Source organism: Pleurodeles waltl, chromosome 10, assembly GCF_031143425.1.
Source record: "Pleurodeles waltl isolate 20211129_DDA chromosome 10, aPleWal1.hap1.20221129, whole genome shotgun sequence".
Classification (NCBI taxonomy): Eukaryota; Metazoa; Chordata; class Amphibia; order Caudata; family Salamandridae; genus Pleurodeles; species Pleurodeles waltl.
In genome coordinates, this window is record NC_090449.1 from 847,767,419 (window position 1) to 847,790,817 (window position 23,399).

General features: G+C 49.1%; 1 protein-coding gene across 1 annotated transcript in view; it reads left to right on the forward strand.

Moving 5' to 3' along the window:
- The first annotated feature begins 210 nt into the window (after positions 1-210).
- Positions 211-23,399, forward strand: part of MRC1 (mannose receptor C-type 1) — a 705,818-nt gene continuing 682,629 nt past the window's right edge. Inside the window, exon 1 of the mRNA XM_069211541.1 lies at positions 211-385. Within this exon, the coding sequence (XP_069067642.1) occupies positions 328-385 (58 nt within the window). The 5' untranslated portion in view covers positions 211-327. The remainder of the gene's footprint in view (positions 386-23,399) is intronic.

Here is a 23,399-nt window from a genome sequence, read left to right on the forward strand (position 1 = left end):
TGACCTAACAAAGGAAGTTCTAGGAAATCAGACAGATATATCCACTGGCGTCATTCGTGTGGGAGGTGCAGGACAGTGTTTCCTCGTCAGTAAAATTAGCGCCGTAAGCATCATTTGACTGGCGAATTCCTGTTATTTGTCAGAGTCCCATGTGACAGGATATTTCCTTATCACTCAAAGGCCACATCTGTCCCGTTATTCAGAAAACCTTCAAAAGTAATGGCACGCCAGGGGGGCACAGAACCAGTTTAGTTGAGACTTTGCGGCGGGCAGCGTCCTAAATCTTCTCCCTAGTATTTGTGAGGAGAAAAGAATGAGAAGGTTATCATGACGGCTTTCCGGCTTCTTGTTTTCCTGAGCGCAGTGCAGCGCGCGCTCCCGCTGGGTGAGTGACTTTGAGACTCTTGCTGTGCAGTCTCGCCATTTAAGGTGTTCGCCTGCATCCGCAATTCCAGCCAAGCTCATACTTTGTTATTTCAGAAACTACGCCTTAAACCTGACTCCCCTCATGCATTCTACGTTCCACTTATCATTAAAGCATAGTTTATTCCAGAATATGCCAATTTATATATATTAAGAATAGAATACTATATGCTATTTGTTAATTTGTTTTCAACATTTCCAAAATTTGTTTTTCTAGAAATGCCCATACTTGGTGTTCACCTGTGAAATGTTACAGAATATGCAGGTCAAACGTGTTGCACACGTGAAGTTAGAATGTGAAGGGTTCGGTTGGGTACCTAACTGGGAGCACATGAGAAGGCATATGCTGTGTAGTTTGGGAATTTCCAATGTAGGAGAGGTGGATCCACTGCAGACTTTCATGTTACCCATGTAAGATAAAGTGATTTATAGTTAATTCAGATATAACGCATTTCGGTGGTCATGAATTATCCTCAAAGTCTAGCATGGATTCGTCTCTCCGAGGCATAATTTGTGCAAAAAGACATGAAGGATTTTTTCTGTAAAGCAGATAAACGAAGCTTATTTTATCAAAAGCGTATTCTTTTGAACATGCAAAACAAATGCAATTAAAAATCAAAGTTTAATGTAGATGTTATCAGGTGGTGACATTTGCAGAAGCTCTGTACAATCTTGGCCTATTTCATGACTTATGTAATAATGAAATGTCGGCAGATAAATAGCCCGGCACTTCAAGAACTCTGGCAAAGTTCGTAGTTTAAGAAAGGGTTGACTTCCCGAATTCTTCATAAGGTTTTTTTTAAAAAAGGATATATCCTATCCTATTCCTCTATCACGTGCATAGGAGGCACTGATTTTGTGAAGTGCTACCTTTGCTGCTTGTACCAATTGGGAGTTACTGTTTAATGTCGTTCACGTTTCTATAGTAGGAAAAGGGATGCATATTTAGGATAAAGTCCTAGGTAATATACGGAGATATTAATTATTTATTGGCGTTTCGATTGAGCAGATTTTAGGAGAGGTTAGTCAATAAAAAACATTAAATTGCTAAGAAAGTGGAATTTGTTTTGTAGAAATCTCGCGCATCCGATACACGTCCCTGATTCTTGGAGACCCCAGAAATATGTCTTTGTAATTAATGGGCTGTTCTTCTTCTTGGCGCGTAACTCTATTAAATAGACTAGTGCGGAGTGGGACATCGGCATGACCACTGGGGAGGATCAAATATGGCAGCAGGGTTGGGTGTTATATGGTATTACCTCATCATTTTGTAATTTATACCCATGTTAACACTGCCTAAGCAAAGACTTCACCTAATACCACTTTAACGCTTAAATACAACAATAAACTACTGAAAAATTACGTAAACCTTTGCAAAGGGTCTTTACACTATGCTGCAAAACAAGTCTCTGCTTTTTTCAGTAACTTGTGATCCGTGTGAGATGAAAACATTTTTTGGGGTAAAATCTGCAAATTTTGTTCCAGATGATGGATTATGTGGCACATGCCGCAGATCCATATTCATTCCAGAAAATGCCTGAGTTGCAGAATCACATAATTCTAATGGTTCTGCATATAGGGAACTTGTGACACTTATAAATAACAACCTCCTGTTACATTCATCAAACTGAGATTAGTAGTGCTTAATTTGTAAAAAGAAAAAAAGTAATACGTGCATGAGTCCAATGTTTTCCTTAGAAGCCTGCTGCTGAGGATGTTGAGTGCCAGAATTGCAGAACACCAGCCTGCTAAGTCTTGCCCTTGCCTTCTGCCTCTTATTTTTGTTCTATACTTTTCACTCTTAATTTGGATCAAAGCCTGCTGGTTAAAAGTAAAACATAGTCCCCAAAAAATGAGTGCTGGATGGTGCCACCAGTGCAACTTAAGCGTTGAACCTTCAGGGAGGAAGCCTAAGACAAGTTGGTGTACATTGGGCTTCATAGCACATATTTTCAAATGTATGAGCTAAAATTAACATGCTTTGAATATAACTCTGAGAAAAACATGTGAAATTAACTATGTTGTGGTCTTTTAGTACTCAGGATCAATATGTTTTGCAGCAACCAATATATGCCTATCCAAGACAAGACATTGTTTGTCCCCATTAGGAAGACCATAATTTCTGATGTTATCCCCCAACTTTTCTTACCTGATTTTCCTGCCTCTAGGACCATTAAACAGTGGTAAAGTGCCTGTTTTTACTGCCTAAAACATGCATTATATTTAACTAACTGGCTTTTAACTTCCTTTAAAGTCATGGTAGGTGGAGCAGAAATTGCATCTTACTACTCCACATATATGATGTAGAATAAAACTTCACTCTTCCTAGGCTATAGCTTAAAAGTAATGGAGGGCTAAACAAAGAAGAAAATAATTTATGCCCATCGTTCCTTGCTAGGAGCACACTTTGGCAACATGAGTGTTGATCAAAGATCAAGGTTGGGATCACAATTAAAGAAATATGGGGCATATTTACAAGCCCCTTGCACCACAGGAGCATCACTTTTTGTGATGCTCCGGTGGCACTGTGTACTGCGCCATATTAACAAGGCGACACCAAGCCACTTTTTATGGCTTAACGCCTCCTTGTAAATATGGACCCCGTCAGTTTGGAAGCCAGTGTAAATTCTGTAGATGTTCTAAGATTGGAGTATCTCTCCAGAGGTCCAAACTCAACTTGGCAGCTGAACTGTGCAGCAGTTGGGGATGGTGGACGAGATGTGTATGGGCTCACACCAATAGGGAATTAAACAATAATCCATTCTGGATATTATCAGTCCTTGAACCAGGTCCTTTCTTGAACACAGTGGAATACGGGCAGGAGTTTTCTGATTATGTATAGCAGTCAGACTCCTGTTATGCATATGGCCTTTACAGGCTCTGAATAACCCAGTTCTTTGTCAATGGTCACCCCTAGATTCCAAGCATGGGATGGGGGAATGTCAGCGCTCCTCGATTTCTTGGCCTCTTTTGATGAGGAAAGTGATTCCATATTGAGACAATACAGTTGCAGTAAATGAGGGCAACACTGAACATTGAACCAAAATATCCTAATATTTAGAGTACACAGGGTTTCACGAGCAGTTTAATAGAGGAACAACCACAAATTGTTGTATATAGTGTACATAAAACTTCAAAAGCAAAATTTATCAAACATACTTGCACGATCGCAGAAACCTGTTAAAAAAGACATGCAGCCCAGCAATGTACTAAATGTGGAATTTAGCATAAATATACAATTTAAGCAAATGCATTTCCTACTACCAGACAGGAATGAAATTGTCTCCTTAGGTCCCACATTGTTCTCAATAGTAAAATACTCTATAATCAGCTAGCATTGCATATGAATCAATATATCGTCGGTCTGCATTGTGCAGCTCTGCCTTTGTCTTGTGCAACCACCACCAAAGCCTTTGGTAAGATGATATTGTTAAAAAAAAAACCTGATACTGCTGCAGGGATTACAAAATCTTTAGTCAAAAGGGACATTTTGCAGAACGTAATTTCAATTATTGTTGGATTGCTGAAACAAGTGTATTAATTGAAACATATAACCTAACCTTTTTGTCAATTTAATCTTTTCTGTGATAGTGCCTACTTCAGAGCTCTCGGCCCAACATGCACTCATAGATTTCAAGCATGTGTACTCTGTATTGGAACCTTCTGTGGTCAATGCTCCATTTATACCCCAGCATAGCATCTTGCAGTTTCCTGACAATGTGCAAAAGCCACCAAACAAGCATTTGCTATCCACCACTTAAGAAAGACTGATATATCAATATCCTGTCATCACTCAATTTTCTCAACAGACACTAATGTACGTCGTGTCCCCTCCTATTCCTCCCTTTCATACATCAAATACTGTACGTGCTGGTCTTCTTCCTCATGCAGCACAGACACCTTGCTCCCTTCTAATCCCTCCCTTACCATGCGGCTAATTTAGCAGGCTTTCCATCTACACTTCGAAAAGCATAATCTGACATTGTTTTCATCCTCCCTCAAAAGAAAATCCTGTTGTCAGTGTCCTCCATTCTACTGCACCCCCCAAAATAAAAATATACCAGTATTCCTGGTCTGCTTTCATTATGAAAGGTATACCTGGTATCCTGTCCTACTGACCACTCTGGCCACACCACGAAGACCCATTTGCTCTGAAAACTAATCTTCTCCAAATCACAAATATTTGTATCCATCAATCCTCTACTCCTCCCCAAAGACCAGTATACGTATGGGTCCATGCATAGGTGCCAGTGGCCTCAAGTTAAATAGGACACCTTAAGGCAGTCCTGGGTTTTTATCTGAAAACACTTGACATGACGCAATTACTTCTTAATAAAAAAGGGCGAATCACAATTCCTGGCATACCAGCCCACTTTCTCCCAGGTGCATTGTTGTAAATGCAGTGTGTGATAACTTTCAGTTTAGCTAAACTCAAATGTCTCTGCTGTATTTACCACTGTAACCGCAGCTCGGCTGTGCATCCCCGCACACATTGTTCAGGATTGTTGTACTTCTTCAGCAGAGAGCAACACATGAATTCAAGGGTGCTTGGAAATGCTGCTCAAAGTCTTCTCAGGTTTCAATCACACTACCAGAGCATAGGTGCATCCCCATGAGCTTGTCAACCCAATAATCCCCAAGTGGAAAAGTCAAAAAAAGGGGGCGAGAGAGCACACTTACTGGCACACCAGCACACTAGTCTTCCAGAGGCATTGTTGTAAATGCAGAGTATCATAACACTCACTGGAGTTAAACTCACAAGTCTTTGCAGTATGCAGCAGTATTCATCATTGTTGGCAGTATTAATCAGTGTTGGCTTTCCAGGACTGCTGTCCTTCAGTAGAGAGTAACACATACATTTTGGGATTCTGGAATGCTGCTCAAAGACTTCTCAAGTTTCAGTCCCACTCCCAGAGCACAGGTGCATCCCTTTGAGCTTGTCAGCCCTAACTCCAAATGGAGCCAATCAAATAAGGGAGGAGGGAGCACCCATTCTGGCATACCAGCACACAATTCTCCCAGATACATTGGCCCTCATTCTGACCCTGGCGGTCGGCGGAGAGGCGGCGGTCGGACCGCGAACAGACCGGCGGTATTAAAAATGGCATTCTGACCCTGGCGGGAACCGCCAACACAGCCCGCCAACTTAACACTCCGACCGCCACAGCGGTACAAACAAACAGCGCGGCGGTTCCCGCCAACAGCCCGGCGGCAGACAAAGTACCGCCCACCCTATTACGACCCACCAATCTGCCACCTTTTCCGGGGCGGGAGCACCGCCGATAAGAACACGGCGGAAACAGACTACGAACGGGAAAACGCTCACCTCTACGCACTCCACGGGAGATTCCGGCAGTATGGAGCCAGAGTTGCAGGTCATCCCCGCACTCCTATTCCTCCTCATATACCAGGAGCACGCCCGGCGGCGCGGAAGACATCGGTGAGTACTGCACCTACGACACAGGGGAGGGAAAAGATTACCGGCACACACCCACCCACCCACACCCACTACAACACACACATCAATGCATTCCCACAGATCACTGTCACAACCCACAAACCACCCCCCTCCGAAATAATGCAAAGACCAAAAGAAGAGATCATAAACGGCCAGATATATTGAAATAAACTATGTACAAAATATATACAGCTACTAAATGTAGTCCAACCACTGTCCGTGGATCACAGGGGTCCTGTGCAAAGGGGCAAGGCCCAGTCCCACGACAAGAACTCCACGGAGAGAACACTGCAGGGGCATCAGAAAGAAAATAGGACAGGCACCTCAGGGGGAAGGGAAGGGGGGGCACCTCAGCCACTTGAGTACACGACGCCAGATCCACGAGGGGACTCCATGACCACTGGGCCATCCTGGGGAGAGCAAAGCCACAGTCCAAACAGTCCATACAGTGGGTGGCCTGCCCACTGGGCCATCCTGGGGAGAGCAAAGCCACAGTCCATACAGTCCATACAGTGGGTGGCCTGCCCACTGGGCTCTGTCCATACAGTGGGTGGCCTGCCCACTGGGCCATCCTGGGGAGAGCAAAGCCACAGTCCAAACAGTCCATACAGTGGGTGGCCTGCCCACTGGGCCATCCTGGGGAGAGCAAAGCCACAGTCCAAACAGTCCATACAGTGGGTGGCCTGCCCACTGGGCCATCCTGGGGAGAGCAAAGCCACAGTCCATACAGTCCATACAGTGGGTGGCCTGCCCACTGGGCCATCCTGGGGAGAGCAAAGCCACAGTCCATACAGTCCATACAGTGGGTGGCCTGCCCACTGGGCCGTCCTGGGGAGAGCAAAGCCACAGTCCATACAGTCCATACAGTGGGTGGCCTGCCCACTGGGCCATCCTGGGGAGAGCAAAGCCACAGTCCAAACAGTCCATACAGTGGGTGGCCTGCCCACTGGGCCATCCTGGGGAGAGCAAAGCCACAGTCCATACAGTCCATACAGTGGGTGGCCTGCCCACTGGGCCATCCTGGGGAGAGCAAAGCCACAGTCCATACAGTCCATACAGTGGGTGGCCTGCCCACTGGGCCATCCTGGGGAGAGCAAAGCCACAGTCCAAACAGTCCATAACAGACCCCACTGCCACTGGAGGAGGCAAGTTGGCCAGAGGACATCCTGCAGCCCTGCCCGAGATAGATCCTGCCCTGCCACGTCTGCCAAAGGGCCAGCGGTTCTTGCCTTGAAGGGCCCAGTTCAGCGGTTCTTGCCTTGAAGGGCCCAGTTCAGCGGTTCTTGAGACGGCGGGGCCCAGTTCAGCGGTTCTTGAGACGGCGGGGCCCAGTTCAGCGGTTCTTGAGACGGCGGGGCCCAGTTCAGCGGTTCTTGAGACGGCGGGGCCCAGTTCAGCGGTTCTTGCCTTGAAGGGCCCAGTTCAGCGGTTCTTGAGACGGCGGGGCCCAGTTCAGCGGTTCTTGCCTTGAAGGGCCCAGTTCAGCGGTTCTTGAGACGGCGGGGCCCAGTTCAGCGGTTCTTGCCTTGAAGGGCCCAGTTCAGCGGTTCTTGAGACGGCGGGGCCCAGTTCAGCGGTTCTTGAGACGGCGGGGCCCAGTTCAGCGGTTCTTGAGACGGCGGGGCCCAGTTCAGCGGTTCTTGAGACGGCGGGGCCCAGTTCAGCGGTTCTTGAGACGGCGGGGCCCAGTTCAGCGGTTCTTGAGACGGCGGGGCCCAGTTCAGCGGTTCTTGCCTTGAAGGGCCCAGTTCAGCGGTTCTTGAGACGGCGGGGCCCAGTTCAGCGGTTCTTGCCTTGAAGGGCCCAGTTCAGCGGTTCTTGAGACGGCGGGGCCCAGTTCAGCGGTTCTTGAGACGGCGGGGCCCAGTTCAGCGGTTCTTGCCTTGAAGGGCCCAGTTCAGCGGTTCTTGAGACGGCGGGGCCCAGTTCAGCGGTTCTTGAGACGGCGGGGCCCAGTTCAGCGGTTCTTGCCTTGAAGGGCCCAGTTCAGCGGTTCTTGAGACGGCGGGGCCCAGTTCAGCGGTTCTTGCCTTGAAGGGCCCAGTTCAGCGGTTCTTGAGACGGCGGGGCCCAGTTCAGCGGTTCTTGAGACGGCGGGGCCCAGTTCAGCGGTTCTTGAGACGGCGGGGCCCAGTTCAGCGGTTCTTGAGACGGCGGGGCCCAGTTCAGCGGTTCTTGAGACGGCGGGGCCCAGTTCAGCGGTTCTTGAGACGGCGGACGGTCTATGGCCAACTGCTAATTGCCTGGTGGTGCCCTCCTGGGCAGCGGGGATGGTGCTCCTTCACTGCCCACCTGGGCTGTGGGTGGTGGGGCCCTCCTGGCCAGCTGGGCTGGGTCCTCCCTGGGCAGCGGCTATGGGGGTGGTGGGCTCTCCCGGGGCAGCGGCTATGGGGGTTGTGGGCTCCTCCTGGGCAGCAGGCCTGCTGCCTGACCTCTCCAACTTGCTGCCCTTGCCCTCCTTAGTCGTCGGCCTGTGGCCCTTGCCTCCCTTTGGAGCTGTGGCTGGTGACTGTCTCTGGGTGGTGTCCGGGGGGGATGTAGAAGGCGGGCTCCTGCGGCGCCCCTTCCGCCTTCTGCTCCTCTTCCCAGGGGGTGGGCTGGCTGTCCCCTTGCTGCTGGGTGAAGATCCAGACATGCGGGCTGGCGGGCTCCAATACCCCTGCACCCTTGTCAAGGGGGCTGCAGGGCTGGTGGTGGCTGAGGTGCTCTTCTTACCCCGACGAGAAGGAGGGGGGGGCTCAGGGTCAGGAAAGAAGTTAGTAGTGGCGAGGAAGAGCTTCTTGGGACAATGGAGAGTGGTAGGTACAGTGGGAATGGGAGTGGAGGGAGAGGATGTGGTTGTAGGTGAGTCACGTTTGCTGTCTTTGGGTGCAGGTGCAGGAGGGATAGGCTGTCGTGAGGTGGATGGCTGTTGGGTGGGTGGGTGGCTGCGTTTGTGTGGTGTGGAAGAGGGGGTGACAGACACAGTGGGAGAGGACACAGGGGACGTGTAAATGGCAGTGGGGATGGTGACTGCACGTGTGCGGACTGGAGTGGAGGGTGTGCTGGTGATGGAAACACTGGCTGATGGTGAGGTGAATGGAGGTGTGAGTGTAGACGTCACAGGGAGGGAGGAGGGAGACGAGGAGGTGGGGGTCACAGAGGTGGTAGTGACTGTTGGCATGTCTGCATCGGAATGTTGCGTGTGTGAATGTCTGGGTGATCTGTGGTGCTTATGTTTGGATGAGCTTCTCTTGGGTGTTGAGGTGTGTGCAGGCTGGTCTGATGGTGTGGGTGGGACAGGCAGAGGAACAGGAGACTGGGAGGAGGGAGTTAGTAGAGGCAGGCAGGAGACAGGGACAATGGCTGCCGTCAGTGCTGAGGCCAGAGCCTGGAACGATCGCTGATGGGCAGCCTGACCCGAATGAATGCCCTCCAGGTACGCATTGCTGCGATGAACCTCCCTCTCCACCCCCTGGATGGCATTCAAAAGGGTAGTCTGCCCAACAATGAGCGTTCGGAGGAGGTCAATGACCTCCTCACTGAGGGCAGCGGGGGTAACAGGGGCAGGGCCTGAGGTGCCTGGGGCGAAGGAGATGCCCGGCTTCCTGGCAGAGCGGGCACGGGGCGAACGCGGAGGGGCTGCTGGGAGGGCGGAGATGGTGCGCTGGGTGGCGGCTGTACCTGTAATGGCGGGGGGCACGGATGGTGCCACCCCCGCAAGGGAGCCCCCTTCCGAGGACGTGTCCGTGTCGCTGCAGGCTCCAGTCGTCCCCGTCGTGGAGCTCCCCTCGCCCTCCGTCTCACTGGTCCAGTCTGACTCTGTGGCATGGCCCTCCTGGGCCATGTGAGATGCAGCTCCCTCCTGCCCCGATGCCACTTCTCCTCCGCCTGATGATGCTGATGCACACAAGCACAGAAAGACAAACAAAAAGGGGGGGGGAGAGAGAAATAAAGGGATATTGAGTACATGGATCTCCGGTACAGTTAGCGGACATGACAGACACAGATGCCCCCTGCACTAAGTTGCGCACTTGGGGTCCGCTACGCATTCCGTGGAACATGCCCTACACGCCTAGAGTTGTCAACTGCACCCATGGATGACACGGCCCAGGGATGGCTGTACTGACACACTACTGAGGGTGGTGGCTGGGGACACAGGGGCTTACGGGGGTGCCCAGCCTACAGATATCGCCCTGGCCTAGGGGGACCCACAGCCCTCCTCCCCCACCCAGACACCTCCACTGCACGACAACAGAGTAGATGATGCTTCTACTCACCCCCTTGTGTCTGCTGTGCTGCCCTCACGCGCCCATCCAAATCAGGGTAGGCCACCGCCAGGATCCGGAACATCAGGGGGCTCAGTTGACGGCAGGCACCCCGCCTACGTTGGGAGGCCATCCCCAGCAGAGACTCGGCGGTCTTCTTGGTCCCGCGGCGGATGTCCTCCCACCTCTTGCGGCAGTGGGTGCCCCGTCGATGGTGGACCCCCAGGCCCCGGACTTCCTTGGCGATGGCACGCCAAATCCCAATCTTCTCATGGGCGCGGACCTATGTGACACGTAGAGGGAGGGAGAAATACCACGTTCAAGTTACTCAGCATTTTCCTTTCCAGTGGCCCAACGCCCACCATCCCCGCCAGGCCCCCCGCCAGGCCCCCCGCCATGCCCAACATGCCCCCCATCCCCGCCAGGCCCCCCGCCAGCCCCAACATGCCCCCCATCCCCGCCAGGCCCCCGCCAGGCCCCCCGCCATGCCCAACATGCCCCCCATCCCCGCCAGGCCCCCGCCAGGCCCCCCGCCATGCCCAACATGCCCCCCATCCCCGCCAGGCCCCCGCCAGGCCCCCCGCCATGCCCAACATGCCCCCCATCCCCGCCAGGCCCCCCGCCAGGCCCCCCGCCAGCCCCAACATGCACCCCATCCCCGCCAGGCCCCCGCCAGGCCCCCCGCCATGCCCAACATGCCCCCCATCCCCGCCAGGCCCCCCGCCAGGCCCCCCGCCAGCCCCAACATGCACCCCATCCCCGCCAGGCCCCCGCCAGGCCCCCCGCCATGCCCAACATGCCCCCCATCCCCGCCAGGCCCCCCGCCAGGCCCCCCGCCAGCCCCAACATGCACCCCATCCCCGCCAGGCCCCCCGCCAGCCCCAACATGCCCCCCATCCCCGCCAGGCCCCCCTCCAGCCCCAACATGCACCCCATCCCCGCCAGGCCCCCAAGCCAGCCAGTGGCCCCAAATCCAGATAGAATTAAACTCACTTGTTGGTCTGGAGGACCGTAGAGTTGCGCATACTGGGGGAGGACCCCATCCACAAGTTTCTCCAACTCCTCTCCAGTGAAGGCAGGGGCCCTTTCCCCAGTCGCAGCAGCCATTGTCCCTTCCAGACCGAGGTCACAGCAACACTTGCAGTATAGGTCCTCTCCTGTGAAAGTTCAAGTCGCAAGTGGATAAGTAGATAGAAAATGGCGGTCACGTCCGCGGCGGTGCGTACCGCGGCGGTGCGTCCCGCCACCGCCGGCGCCCTTCGCCATTGGCTCCTGAAACCCATAGGCTTCAATGTTAACCAATGCGGCTTCGCGCCGCGGTCTTGGCCCGCCGCCCGCCGCGGTGTGCCACGCCAGCGCATTGACCTCACATCCCATTGTCACACTTCACAGGTCAGGCAGCCGCCATTTCCAGGGCCCACATGGCTCAATTTCAACTGCGTCACACAGGCCTAGGCCTTGCATAGCCACTCATACACGCCATTCACTGCATAGAGAATCGTATACTGTGCTAGCTGTGAGTACGTACCTGTGGGTTGCCTGACTGTGTGCTCCATGTTGTCCTTCCTAGGCACCGTCCGCTGGGTTGGGCGAGGAGACGGATGAATCCTCCCGTGTACCGACTGCTGGTGGACCTGTCGACAATGGAAGAACGCCACATTATCCTGACCTACCGTCTTAACCGTGCCACTATCCATGAACTGTGTGCCCGGCTGGAGCCCGACCTGATGTCCCCCATCCGCCAACCCACAGGGATTCCCCCTCTGGTGCAGGTCATGTCAGTACTCCATTTCTTGGCAAGTGGGTCATTTCAGACAACCGTGGGAATTGCTTCTGGGATGTCTCAGCCCATGTTTTCAAAGGTGTTATCCAGAGTGTTGTCTGCCCTGATGAAATCCGTGAGGAACTACATCATTTTCCCTGAGGTGGGCGAACTGGCTACAGTGAAGGGTGATTTCTACGCCCTTGGACATATTCCCAACGTAATTGGTGCCATTGATGGGACCCATGTGGCTTTGGTTCCCCCAAGAGACAGGGAGCAGGTGTACAGGAACAGAAAAAGTTACCATTCAATGATCATCCAGGTGGTGTGTTTGGCTGACCAGTACATCTCGCATGTAAATGCCAAATTCCCAGGGTCAGTGCATGACGCCTACATCATGCGGAATAGCAGCATCCCTTACGTGATGGAACAGCTACAGAGACACCGTGTATGGCTAGTGGGGGACTCTGGGTACCCCAACCTGTCGTGGCTACTGACCCCAGTAAGGAATCCCCGGACCAGGGCAGAGGAACGGTACAATGAGGCCCATGGGCGTACTAGGAGGGTGATCGAACGCACCTTTGGCCTCCTAAAGGCCAGGTTTAGGTGCCTGCATATGACAGGTGGATCCCTAATGTACTCACCTAAGAAGGTGTGTCACATCATCGTGGCCTGCTGCATGCTTCACAACCTGGCTTTGCGCCGCCAGGTGCCTTTCCTGCAGGAGGATGGTCGAGACGGTGGTGTTGTGGCAGCGGTGGAACATGAGGAGAGTGACGAGGAGGAAGACGACGGGGCTGAAACAGACAACAGGGACAGAATCATTGAACAGTACTTCCAATAGGACACAGGTAACATTTCAAAGATAATTTAGTAAAAGTTAACTACTCTGCAGCATCTCTGCTGCCTGTCTATTTGCCCCAGTGTATGATGACTGAGTTTTGGCTTTTCCCTCCCTATTTCAGATCTGGGGTCCCCACTACGAGTCCTGTGCTTCGTTTCCCCATGGACTACAGCTTTGTGGCAGCTGTTTGTTGACTTCACCATGTACAAGGACATATTTGCACTGTCATGTCAATTACAATCTATTGAAATCACAGCCAGACTCCTGATATTTTGGTGCAAAATAGGTGTTTATTGAAGTGCTCAAAATGGGATGGGTGGTTTCAAGTGGGTGGGGGCTATGGTGAAGGAATGTCCATGGCAGAGTCCAGAGTAACAGTCACACAGGTGCATTGTCCAGAGGCCTGTGGAGAGATGGAGCATGGGCAGTTCGAGGATGGACAGGGTGACAATGTGGGACAGTGGGATGACATCAGGTGGTATCCATTGCTGGCGGGGGTCTTGACATCCTACTCTGTCTTGCGAGATCTCAGGGCCCTCTTGCGGGGTGGTTCTTCTCCTGCAGGAGGTGGGGGTCTGGTGGGCTGCTGCTGTGCGGGGGCCTCCTGTCCACTAGCGCCGGCGGAGGTGGATGGCTGTTCTTGGTCCCGGCTAGTGGCAGGGGCCCTTGGGTGTTGTTCAGTGTCCGCCCTGCTGTTTACGAGGTCCTGCAGCAGCCCTACCATGGTAACCAGGGTGGTGTTGATGGCTCGGATGTCCTCCCTGTACCCCCGATAGTGTTCCTCCTGCAGCACCTGGATCTCCTGGAACCGGGCCAGTACCGTCGCCATCGTCTCCTGGGAGCGGTTGTATGCTCCCATGATGGTGGTGAGGACCTCGTGGAGAGTGGGTTCCCTGGGCCTCTCCTCCCCCCCCTGTCGCACAGCTGCCCGCCGAGTTGCCCTGTTTCCCTGGGCCTCTGCCCCCTGGCCGGTGTGCCCACTACCACTGCCCCCAGGTCCCTGTTGTTGTTGGGATGGTGGGTTATCCTGGGTGCCCTGTAGTGGTAGACACACTGCAGATTGACGCGCCCTGGAGACAGATGCATGGGCCCGCTGGGTGGGAGCTGTGCTGGTGTTCCCAGAGGGGTTAGGGTCTATAGTGGCCTGTGCCTGTGTGAGGGGAACCGACTGTCCAGAGGTCCCCGATGGTCCGGGCTGGTCATCGGTGTCCAGATCGACAGAGCTGCTGTCATCGCTGACGGCCTCTTGGGTGGGGGGTGTGGATAATTCTGGCCCCTCCGCCGCGGTGTGTTGACGGTCGGGTCCTGCAGGGGTATAGAGGTATGGTTATAGTTTCAATGTGTGGCATATGGGTGTATCTGTGGGTTCCCGTGTCCCCAAGTGCTGGCATTCGTGTGTGGGGGCTTTGGTGAGGGTGGCTTGTGGGGGGGATGTGTATATGCATTGGGCATGCTTTGGTGATGGGTGTCCATGCTTAGTGGACGCATGCAGGCCTAGGTTTTGGGATGTGTGGGTTGTGATGGTGAGACATTGGCGGGGAATAGGTGTGCTGGGGGTGGGGGTGAGGATGGTGGTGGGGGTGAGGATGGTGGTGGGGTGAGGGTGGGGGTGAGGATGGTGGTGGGGGTGAGGGTGGGGGTGAGGATGGGGGTGGGGGTGAGGGTGGGGTTCGAGGATGGGGGTGAGGGTTGGGGTCTGATTTGGCATGCAGGTGGGGGGGAAGCAGTATTGAAGCTTCAACTTACCAGTATCCATTCCTCCGCCGACTCCTGCGAGGCCGTCAGGATGCAGGATGTTCAAGACTTCCTCCTCCCATGATGTGAATTGTGGGGGTTGAGGTGGGGGTCCTCCGCCAGTCTTCTGCACGGCGATGTTGTGCCTGGATACCATGGAACGCACCTTCCCCCGTAGGTCGTTCCATCGCTTCCTGATGTCTTCCCGATTTCTGGGGTGCTGTCCCACTGCGTTCACCCTGTCGACAATCCTCTGCCATAGCTCCGTCCTCCGGGCAATGCTGGTGTATTGGACCTGTGTGCCGAACAGCTGGGGCTCTACACGAACGATTTCCTCCACCATAACCCTGAGTTCTTCGTCTGTGAAGCGGGGTTGTCTTTGGGGTGCCATGGGGTGGTGTGTATGATGTGTGGGGTGGAGTATGTGTATTTAAGTGAGTTGAGTGTGGTGGTGTGTGTTGTTTTGTGGGTGGATAGTGTGTGGGTGATGGTGTTGAGTGGCTGTGGCTGTTATGTTTTGGATGCTGGTGTCTCTCTCTTGCCTTCTTTACGATTTTGTAAGCGTAGGGGTTTGTGGGTGATGTGGGTGGGTGTTTTATATTGTATTGTGTGTGTGGGAGTGGTGTGTGTATGTGTATCAGGTGTGTGGGATTCAAATCGTCCAATGTGGGTGAGTTTTGTTCGTTGGTGGGTATTCTGACCGCGCCGGTGTGTCCCGCCAATGGAATACCGCGTTTGAATGACCGCCGCGTGGATTCGTGGGTCGTAATGGGATGGGCGTATTTCTGTTGGCGTGGCGGTGGAGGTTTGGTCACCTCCACCTTTCCGCCGACCGCTGGTCTGGCGGTCTGTTGTGGCGGTCGGATTTTCGGAGGTTTGCCTTCTGCGGGTCAGAATGACCGTGGCGGGTTTCCGCGACCGCGGCGGGATTATGGAGGATTTCTGACCGGCGGTAGGCGCCTTTTACCGCCGAGGTCAGAATGACCCCCATTGTGTTAAAGTATTCACTGATGTTGGTGCAGCCAGTGATGTGTATATCTGGGCACATGTTTCACAGTCCTGCCAACCTTCCCAGGTCTATCCTTGTTGAGCTGCTCTTGCCCTGGATTTTTCTTTCAATTCTTGAACCTGTTGTTTTTATGTCATTATAAAACCAGGACTACACCTCCCAGAATTCAAAGAAATAAATATGAACTGGAGCAGCTCATCACATAAGGTCTGGGAAACCTGGCATCTGTTGTTTCAGGATTGTGGTTCTTCTTCAGTGGAGAGTAACACATGAGTTTGAAGGTGGTTGGACATGTGTACAGAGATACACAACACTGGCTGTGCCAACAATCTCAAACACATCAAAGTGAGTATTATCATGCACTACATTTACCACAATGCACTTGGGAGAAATATGTGCTGATATGCCAGGCACTGGGCTCCGTCCTCCTTTTTTTGACTGGTTTCCCTTTGGAGTTATTGGACTGATGATCTTTTGTGGATGCACCTGCATTCTGGGAGTGGTATTGTAACCTAGGAAGACTGAGCTGCATTTACAAGGACCCCTAAGGACTCTTATGCTGCTCTCTGTTGAAAAAGGGGAAAAGTCCTGAAATATGCATATAGAGATATTCAGAACTGGCTGTGCCAACAATGTAAAATAGTGCAAAGACTGTTAACTAAACTTAGTGTTATCATGCACTACATCTACAACAATGCACTTGGACGAAATGTGTGCTGGTATGCCATGCAGTGTGCTTCCTTCTCCCTTTTTTATTGCAATTATAAATATAATATTTAAAGACAAATTACATGTTCCAGTATCAAGTGTGCTGTTGGCTTAAACTCCAGGTTTGCTGAATGTGTCACACAGTAAAAGGTCCTCCTAGCAGCTTTAAGTCGGTGTTTTTCTCCCCTCCTAAAATATTCCTATCTGTTACAGGAAGGTCACATGGGCTGTCCATTATCAAAGTGGGTCAATTCATTGATGTTTGAACACCTACATTGAGCTTAGGTATGCACATGCCTCCATAATAAAGCAAATTCGACCTTCATGTTCACAAAAAAATTTGTTTACGCTCATAAATTGATTTGGACCACAGCCAAACTCCAAAATCGCCTGCAACGCATTCAAAACGCCTCGGCCCGCCTCATCCTCGACATACCCCGCAGCAGCCACATCTCCGCACACCTGAGACACCTGCATTGGCTCCCAGTCAGCAAAAGGATCACCTTCCGACTTCTCACCCACGCACACAAAGCCCTCCACGACAAGGGACCAGAATACCTCAACAGATGCCTCAGCTTCTATGTCCCCACCCGCCTCCTCCGCTCCTCTGGCCTCGCACTCGCTGCTGTCCCTCGCATCCGCCGCTCCACGGCGGGTGGGAGATCTTTCTCCTTCCTGGCAGCCAAGACCTGGAACTCCCTCCCCACCAGCCTCAGGACCACCCAGGACCACTCCGCTTTCCGGAGACTCCTAAAGACCTGGCTGTTCGAGCAGCGATAACCCCCCTTTTTCCCCTAGCGCCTTGAGACCCGCACGGGTGAGTAGCGCGCTTTATAAATGTTAATGATTTGATTTGATTTGATGTCAGAATGATAATATATTAGATGTAAAAATATTTTTCTGTGTGGGAGATTGTGGACATTCCTGGGTCAGGGTGGTTGAAATCTCTCGGTGAACACCCAAAACTTGATTGGGTGTATTGACAACTCTTAAACGAAGAGCAGGAATACATTGTTATTCAGTATAAGAAGCACAGTGGAACACCCCAGATTTGGTGGGAGTTTAGAGGTAAAGGTGTCTTTAAAGGGAGGACTATTTTTCATGTGTAGAAACAATACAAAATCTGACAAGCGTCACTGAATTTGGCCACACATATATTTAGGGTTTAGGATGGGTAAGGGTATTTAGGTGGTAAGGATATTTTTAAGGAATAAAGTGGGTAAGGGTATTGGTGGTATGTGTTTTTTAGGATTTAGGGTGGTTAAGGGTATTTGGCTGACAAAGATATCTTTAGGGTTTAGGGTGGATAATGATATGTATGTGGCAAGTGTATTTTCCTAGGGTGGATAAGGGCATTTGGGCATTAAGGGTATTTTTAGGTTTTAGGGTGGGTAAGGGTATTTGGGTGTTAAGGTCATTTTGAGGGTTTATGGTTGGTAAGGGTATTTTAAAAGTAAGGGTAAAACAATAGGGGTTGGTTATACTTACCTGATATATACTTACTATTTTGTTGTAAAGCCATGTGTGATAAAGGCATATGCGTGTTAAAGACTTGAGTGGTAATGGCAATGCGTGGGAATGTCATTGTGAGGTAATGGGCACGTGGTAAAGGCATGGATGGTAATACATTTTTTTGTAATCTCATACTTCCATAACAGTCTGTTTGGGGACCTGTTTAATGCAGGACCACCGTTTCACCTATGACATTCTGTAAAATACACTAACTCAGATTGACACAAAAGGAACTTGGATGTGTCAAACAACCCAAAATACTTACCACTATGTGGGTGAGGTAGCACGCACACACTGGCAAAATCGAAACCAATCAGTAATCCAACACGTGCATCAAATGAATAGTGGCATCAGTGCATTATATAGAGACTTGGCCAACCTAAATACAAGATTGCTAGCCTCCAAACTCAAAGTTACTGGCAACAGACAAATGATTAAAGCAACCAAGCTAACCTTTCCAATCGCTCACCCAGTTTGCAAATCCTTCCTTAATTGGGCTAAAGACAAAATCTAGGCCCCAATAACCTCCTGAAAACAGTGTAAGGGCCTTTGTTGAAAAAGATATCCCTTGAACTGTCCATCTGAAGTTCTCACCACCATTTAAAATATGAAGAGCACATTAGATCTATTCAAGAAGGAACTCAAGTGCAATTTTATACGCAGTCCTAGATTCTCTAATCTCTCTGGGCATCCCTGCCTTCAGCGCTCCCAATAGGTGTAGTTTGGCCTGACGGCAGGAGTTGGAAAACCAGCTTGTCGATCTTGTCCCATTCTGCGTCCGCCTCCTTACTACCAAGTGAAACTAAGCCACACCATGTGATCTTCATTGGCCAAGTGATCACTAACATCACAGTATTGACTAGTGGGTCACATGCCCATAAGTCAGGGCTCCCAGCACCTTGAGCATGAAAGATGTCAGGGTAACTTGATTTATTTAATTCCTAGGTCCTTTTTCACCATGTAACTTGGAAGATGCCTTTTTAACAAGAGAGAACAACAAGCAACAGGAACCATTAATTTGTTCTAAACATGCACTGCTTTTCTACTGTGAGGGATGCTTTCAAATAATTACAACATATACGGTTGCTTATATTTAAATCTCTGATGATATGCAGAGTATGTATGTTAGAAATTCATCATTCTCAGGTTTTATAGAGATAAGAAGGTACATTTTAGTGTAGAGCTCTTAGTTTTTTCTGATACACCTCGTTCCCCCTGAGATATAGTTGCAGTTCCTGCGATAAAAATCTATGAAGACTTTCTAATTCATTTCTACTAGAGTTAGAAAGGAAATTAGATTTTATTTTTGGGATGACCTTTTCTGAATCACATAAATCAGCTAGTGAGAGGTCGAATCTTGCTAAGTAAATCATCCCCGCTATCACCCATTTAAGAGTCTTCCATGTAGGTCTGATATTGTGGTTAGAGGAAGACAATGTAGATATGTGAGAACCAAATTCTATGCAGTAGGAAACCTAGTCAAAGTCCGTGTGCAAAACTAGACCTTTATGTGATGACGGAAATCACTGAAGATATGTATATTGCAAACAATTACTTCATGATGAAGCGACAGCACTGGAAATGTACTTAAAGAAACAAAGACTCTGGGGTTCACACTGATGAACCCGGCTTTAGATTGAGAAAGACAAGCTTTTAGTCCAAAATTGGTTGAAGACATTTTGAGTAATTTAAGTCCGCAACAGATTACCGATCATGGCATCTCATTGCTCCCTCTAGGCTTTTTTTACAATTATAATGCAAGGCATGATCGATCTAGTCCTAACTTTGCAAAACAACAAAGTAGATCTGAGAGAAATTATACGGTTCCTATTAAGAACAGATTTCATGCCCTTTCCTTGGAAGAAGTCGATTGACTCCCAATAGATCAGACTGTGGGCAGGATTAGGCCTATATTGATGAGCTCTGTGCCTGACCTACTGAAGGGTGGCGATGGCCTGGTGGGGAGTATGGGAGACGTAAGGTTGGAAATGGAAAAATTACCTAGATAGGATGTTATTGATGAAATTCCAATAAGTGGAGTTCCTGTTCAATTGGCCATATCTGCATCAACTCCCATACTCCACATAGAGATGGAGATTAACATCTCCTTACCAACAAGGAAAGTAACACAACATGCACCTGCGGGCCGGGTAGAAACACATTGGGAGACAACTTTTTATTTTGGAACATGGCGGGTTTGTGCACCAAAATCGAGAATGAGGAGTGGTTAGAATTTACCAGATCTTTTTCTTGAATTTGTTTACAAGAGACTTTGGGCCTGATTCTAACTTTGGAGGACGGTGTTAAACCGTCCCAAAAGTGGCGGATATACCACCTACCGTATTACGAGTTCCATAGGATATAATGGACTCGTAATACGGTAGGTGGTATATCCGCCACTTTTGGGACGGTTTAACACCGTCCTCCAAAGTTAGAATCAGGCCCTTTGTCTGTGGATCGCATTCATATAAATGGTTTTTGGACATATCATACCCCTGCAGGTCCGTGCTCACGGGTCAGGGCCAAGGGTGGACTGTCCACATTTATTTCCAATAAGTTTGATTTAATAAAGGATATTGGCTTCATTTCTAACATGTTCTATCAATTGATATCATGCAAATTAAAATAAAAAGCACAATTGGTGATTATTAACTTTTATAACAATGCCCCCAACAAAGATTTTGATCTATACTTAGGCTATTGCAGGAAGACTTGGACCGTGTATGTAATTCCCATATAAAGAGACCTTTATCATTTGGGGGGTGATTTCAATACTCATCTGTGCCCTCAAATAGACAAGAAACCCTGTTCTTTTGGTACAGGTGGAAATGATGATTTATTTCATTGTACACATAACCACTATGGTAACTTGTTGAACGACGCCTTATTTAAATTCAACCTCCTCTTTTGTAATAGTTTAAATGATAGCAACTCACAGCTAAAACCTACCTGTAACGGTAGATCTTCTAACACAATAATCAATTTTATACTAGCCTCTAATAATTTCGCTTTTTGCGCATCTGAGAATAAAATTCATGACATTGTGCTCAGTGACCACTATCCTCAAAGTTTAAGCCTTGCATTACCTCAAGCTATAAATAAACAGAAGGGTTCAGCGGAGAAGGTAGTGAACATTGAACTGGGCGCAAGGAATGGTTACGCTATTCGGTGGTCTCGGATTGAACCCATAGACTTTAAGAAACAACTGCTGACTAAATACACCAATGAGTTTGAAATTTGCCTCTCAGATAACACCAGATCACAGGAGTGTATCAAAGCATTCACCGCAATCACTACTGGAATAAAACAGTCTCTCACAGCAAGTATGGGTAAACCTAGATTACGGGGAGACAAAGGGTGGTTTGATAGTGAATGTTCACAGGCCCATAAGAGACTCAAACAGCATTTACACAGCCAAAACCCTGACAAACATGTAATTATTTTTCTCAGGAAAGAGTATAAAAAGGCTATAAAAAACAGGAAACAGAATTTATAAAATGAGGCATGGCATTCCCTTCACAACGCAAGTCTTCAGAATGACAACGTCAAATTCTGGAGGATAGTGAACTCCCCCCTTCTGTGTGGTGGAACGCCACCAACTAATGAAATAGCCATCACGGAAGAGGAGTGGGTTACTTATTTTTCCAGAATATATTCTTCAAAAAACCTAGTCCTAGACTCAAACGTCCACAGGTTGGATTTTCACCCTATTACGCCATCATTTAGTTTAAATGAGGTCATTGACGCTATCAACGCTAGCAAGAGTGGGAAAGCACCAGGCCCAGACGGTGTCCCAATTGACATTTATAAGTCCAATGTCTTATTATGGGGCCCATTATTGACACAGGTCTTATGAGCCTGTTATGTCACAGCCTTTATTCCAACCTGGGCAGAGTCCATCATTGCCCCAATATTTATAAAAGGAGATCGCCAAAATCCGGCATGTTATCGACCGATTTCACTGCTTGATACTCTCGCAAAGATTGCTGGCTGCATTGTCCTAAATAGGCTACGAGAATGGACGGAAGTTAATAATACTCTTTCAGACCTCCAATATGGCTTCAGGGCTGGGATAGGGACTGTGGAACAGGCCCTTAATTTAGATATTATAATTGGCAAATATACGAAAACCAAGTCAGGAGCCTTATATCTTGTATTCGTAGACCTGACTTCAGCGTTTGACTATGTAATCCACAGCAAACTTTGGTCCATCTTACTGGACATGGGGGGTAGATATTACAATAGTTAATTTCATTAAGGAACTATATTCTGGAGCCAGTGCTAGGATGCGTTATGGATCTCAGGGGGAATGTACCTCAGCCTTTCCTATGAAGCGGTGGGTACGTCAAGGCTGTGTTTTAGCCCCCTTATTGTTTGATTTATATATGAATAAACTAGAGGATGTTCTATTTACTGCCTGTAGAGATCTTCCACAAGTTGGTCCCCAAAAGATTCCAGCACTCATGTATGCGGATGATGCTGTTCTGATAGCACGTACCCCAGTAGATTTGCAGCAATTGTTAACAACTTTTGATAACTATATGGAAGACCTAGGTCTTAGAATTAACCACTCCAAAACCTTTTTAATGACCTGTGGCACAAAAACCTGTAAAAAAAATCCAAGTCACGTTAAAAGGTGTCAAATTAGACGACACAGAAACTTTTTCAAATCTATGTATTATGTTCGATAATAAAGGTACTTGGTTGCAAGCCATTAGGTCCAGGAATTGATTATTTACGAAAACTATCATGGCCGTAAAAAAAAATTCTAAAAAGTTGGTAGGGCTACTCCTAAAGATATGATGGCAATCTATAATGCAAAATGTGTTTATGTTGCATTGTATGGGGCAGGCCTCTGGGGATACAGGAAATGTAATGCCCTACAGCTAGCTGAACACGATTTTCTAAAGTCCATCCTCAGTGTGCCAAAATCTACTTCAACTTTGGTGTGTCATACAGAAATGGGGGCAACATATGTCACAGATTTAATAAGCATGCAACCAATTTTACTTGGGCACAAGGTATGGACCTCTGACTCTGCTAGGCTGAACAGGGCAAATATAGAAGAGGCTCAACTATTAACCCATTCGCCGCAAATTGCATGGTTGAATTATATAAATAATTTTCTCACGGACCTGACCCACCCTGAGCTTTATTTTACTCCAGATAAATTGGAAACATTCGCTAGGAAAGACTTGAAAAACATCTGTCTTACCTACCTGGCTGAACTCGAGGTGGGCCATTGAGTCAAAGAAAGCTAGTGTAAGGAGTAATCTCCTGTTGCAGCAAGTAGATGGCATGGAACCTTATTTAAAATACGTACTGAATTTGAGGCATTGATATGTCCTCGCACGCCTAAGACTAGAGACTTTTCATCGTCTTGTCAGTTTCACGCTCACCAACGACTGGACCCCAGCTTTGGAAAAATGTCTTTGTGACTCATTGTCTGACCAAAGTACAATGCATATAGTCTTTTTTTTGTAAATTTTATTCTGATTTGAAGAAAGTGTTTGTGACTCCACTTTTAAACTCTATGCATTTTAAACAATGCCGCCCAGCTTTTATTTATTTGCTGTCCCTTCCACCAATTATGATTTGCAATGGATAAGCTCTATATTTATGTGCTGTAATTAAGGCTAGATCACATCATTAGACAAATCAGGGAGGCCTCTCACTATGATATTTTCTTAGTCAGGTTAATA